General features: G+C 44.2%; 1 protein-coding gene across 1 annotated transcript in view; it reads left to right on the top strand.

The window, feature by feature from the left end:
• bptf (bromodomain PHD finger transcription factor) overlaps positions 1-3,597 on the top strand; it is a 23,310-nt gene that overhangs the window by 10,814 nt on the left and 8,899 nt on the right. Inside the window, exons 16-23 of the mRNA XM_025064484.1 lie at positions 13-163; positions 536-659; positions 775-1,024; positions 1,254-1,433; positions 1,752-1,888; positions 1,978-2,071; positions 2,145-2,368; positions 3,007-3,525. Coding sequence (XP_024920252.1) covers positions 13-163; positions 536-659; positions 775-1,024; positions 1,254-1,433; positions 1,752-1,888; positions 1,978-2,071; positions 2,145-2,368; positions 3,007-3,525 — 1,679 coding nt within the window. The remainder of the gene's footprint in view (positions 1-12; positions 164-535; positions 660-774; positions 1,025-1,253; positions 1,434-1,751; positions 1,889-1,977; positions 2,072-2,144; positions 2,369-3,006; positions 3,526-3,597) is intronic.

The raw sequence follows: 3,597 nt of genomic DNA, 5'->3' as shown, positions 1-3,597 counted from the left end.
TTATACCGATAGAAACACCAACTCCACAAAGGAAAGGCCTGCGTTCTAGTGCACTGAGGCCCAAGAAGCCGGAACCAACCAAACTGACTGGTCCAGTGGCCGTGGAGACGTGGGTTCCTGAAGAGGAGCTGGAGCTGTGGGAGATCAGAGCCTTCACAGAGCGGTGAACTTTCATTCAGTCTTTGTCATGTTTTACTGTAACAGGTTTGTGATATTGAAATTAGATGAAGTTGGCTAAAAGGAAACCGTTGAGTATTATTAGTAATTAATTCACTTCTCAGTTAGTTAGTTATTGACCATATCGTAGAGTGATTAATATCGTGGTAATATTCAGATCTTGACAAATGTTTTTTCTCCAGAAAAGTTCATATATTAGGGTAAATAAAATAACTCCTCACGGATGAGGCCGTGGTTTGGACCTGTGCGGGGGTTCTGGTTTGGTCGTCTGGACTTGGTCTCTACCAACCTATAACTTGAATATTATCATTTCTTTGGTTGATCCCTGTCTCACAGCACTGTCTAATTTGGTTTGCAGACTAGAGAAAGAGAAGATTCAGGGTGGAGATCCTTCAAAGATTGGGAGCACTCTGAAGACGGCGGAGGAAGTGAAGACTCATCTAGAAAACCAGCTAAAACAGGCCAGACTGGCTGCTCAGCAGGTCTGTGTCCCTCACCTGTCTTTGACACAACATGACCATCCATGTTCAGTACTCTGTTATCGTTGGTGTTCCACTGTCACACAGACAAGGTAAAATTTTGGTTTTTGTTTCCTAGAAACGTCTGGATCAGCAAAGGCTGAGCACTGCGTCCTCTTTTACCACTCCTACGTCCAGCAGCTCCTCGGCCAGCGCCCCCACCACTCCTTCATCTGCCGTCCACAGGACAGGTCCAGTCACACCTGGAACCAAGATGGTCCTCGCATCTAAACTGGGATCTCCAGTTTCTTTCCAGCAAGACAAAAACTTCCACCAGTCATTTGCTTCGTGGGTCAAGCAGGGACAGAGCAGCAGCAGCAGCAGCTCAGGTAGGCAGGTGTAAACAGGAATGAGAATGATTCATCATCAACATCTCTGTGACTGTAGGGACATCCCTGGTTCACAGAGTTGAGTTGTAGAACTGTATAACATGGAATGGACAGGTGGACATTATTGATTCCATCCAACTTTATGAACAAATAAACTCCAGTCAACACCACAGCATTTGTAGTGGCTTGTGGGTATGTGTGACAGTAGGTGGCCTGGTGTGTCTTACAGCGCCCCCTGGCTCCCTGGCCACCGTGGCTAACACTAGCACAACCACTACAACCTCCACAGAGCAATCCTTCCAGGTGTCCTGCAGCTCAGTGACTGTGGCTGGTCAGATTTTCACGGCCAAACTCCCGCTGCCCACTAACAACAAGATGGTTGCAGTCAACCTGCCCACTAATCAAGGAGGTACCGAGCACCAAAGTCATCCATTCCTTCTTCAGCTTCCATTCCCCACATGGATGAACAGCAGGCATCTGCCCAGTGATCAGTGTTTTCTATGAATGATGCCCAGAGGTTTTTGTCTTTTCTTTTTGCATCGACCGATTGCTTTTGTTTTGTTCTGCTCTTTCATTTCTTAAGTTGTCTTTTTTTTCTGAGGATCTTTTTGGGTTGCTGATCATATTTAAAAAAACAGTGCACGATTTCCCATTGACTGTGGCTACATTTGTCATTTATACTTTTACATGTTTTTGTTTGTCCTTATTTGAGTCTTTTCATCAACAGGCGTCCAACAGAAAGTCCTGAGCATTTTCCCCTCCGGTCCCCCCGCAAACCTTAGGACATACAGCACACTACATCCCACCACTGGCAACATCAACCTCAGAGCGACCTCCTCTGTTTCCACCCCTCACCAACAACAGGTCTCCATCTAACCTCTATGTTTTTTCAATTTGAAACAGAAACTTTAAGACTGAGTTCTTGAAAATCAAAGTGTGTGTTCTTTTTTTAGGCCACTACAGCTGGAACACAAACAACATGTCAGTCATCAACCCTCTCTACCTCTGTTGGCACAGTGGTCAGAAATTCAGCAATAGCACAACAAGGTACCGTGTCTCACTGCGTGTCCAGGTAAAAGGATAAAGAGATATTAGGGATATTAATGTCCATGTCTTCCAGGCCAACCTCACCTGGCTGTGAGTCAAATAGGCCGGGTGCAGTCTGCAGCCACAGCCGTTGCTGGTTCTACGCCCGTGGCTATGGCTGCGGCGCAGAGGGCGGTGGCTCCAGCACCATCACCTCATGGACAGTCTCCTGCAGCCCCCAGTCAGACCGCCAGACCACAGCAGGGCCAAGTTAAGCTAACGATGGCTCAGCTCCTCCAGCTGACGCAGAGTGCTCAGGTGAGTCCTGCTTAATATTAATAAACTCTCAACCAACTAAACCTTTTACTGTTAACACAATAAATGTAATTATTAATAACTTTAACTATTAACTTTAACTAATAACTTTAACTTTAACTAATAACTTTGACTTTAACTAATAACTTTAACTAATAACTTTAACTAATAACTTTAACTAATAACTTTAACTTTAACTAATAACTTTGACTTTAACTAATAACTTTAACTAATAACTTTAACTTTAACTAATAACTTTGACTTTAACTAATAACTTTAACTTTAACTAATAACTTTAACTAATAACTTTAACTTTAACTAATAACTTTGACTTTAACTAATAACTTTAACTTTAACTAATAACTTTAACTTTAACTAATAACTTTGACTTTAACTAATAACTTTAACTTTAACTAATAACTTTAACTAATAACTTTAACTAATAACTTTAACTAATAACTTTAACTTTAACTAATAACTTTGACTTTAACTAATAACTTTAACTTTAACTAATAACTTTGACTTTAACTAATAACTTTAACTAATAACTTTAACTTTAACTAATAACTTTAACTAATAACTTTAACTTTAACTATTAATAAGCTGCTTAAAATGCTGTTTTGTTGTTTGCCCTTTTTCAGGCAGGAAACCCAGGTCTGACCGTGGTCATACAGGGCCAAGATCAGACCCAGGGGCAGCTACAAATTATCCCACAGGGCGTCACGGTCATCCCTGGTCCTGGTCAGCAGCTAATGCAGGCAGCCATGCCCAATGGCCAAGTGCAGCGCTTCCTGTTTACTGCCGTGGTCCCCTCCTCCACCACCTCAGCTCCTAATTCTGCTCCCTCTACGAAGCCCGTCCTACCTCAGACTCCTCAAAGCCCAGTATCCACTCCAGCTCAAGCCGGAACCCCCGCACAGGTCCAGACGACGCCCTCGACCTTTGCCCAGACACGGATGGCAGCCCCTCTACCTGCCCCCATACAAATGCCAACTCTGGGCCACACCATAGCTTCTGCTCCAGTGCAAAACCCGGTTGCAGCCTCCATGTCTGCTCCTGCACCAGCTGCAGCTCAAACCTTACTACAAACAGCAGTTTCCACTGTTGCCCAACCATCAGTCCAGATGCCCTCCCTCTCCCCCGGTCCTGCCCTGCCACAGGCTGCAGCCCAGTTTTTCTCCCCAACACAAGCAAATCTTCCCACCGAACCCCCCGTACCCGGACATCCCACA

Source organism: Cynoglossus semilaevis, chromosome 17 (assembly GCF_000523025.1).
Source record: "Cynoglossus semilaevis isolate Cse_v1.0 chromosome 17, Cse_v1.0, whole genome shotgun sequence".
Lineage (NCBI taxonomy): Eukaryota > Metazoa > Chordata > Actinopteri > Pleuronectiformes > Cynoglossidae > Cynoglossus > Cynoglossus semilaevis.
The sequence above is the reverse complement of the archived record's forward strand: the minus strand, read 5'-3'. Positions and strand labels throughout refer to the sequence as shown.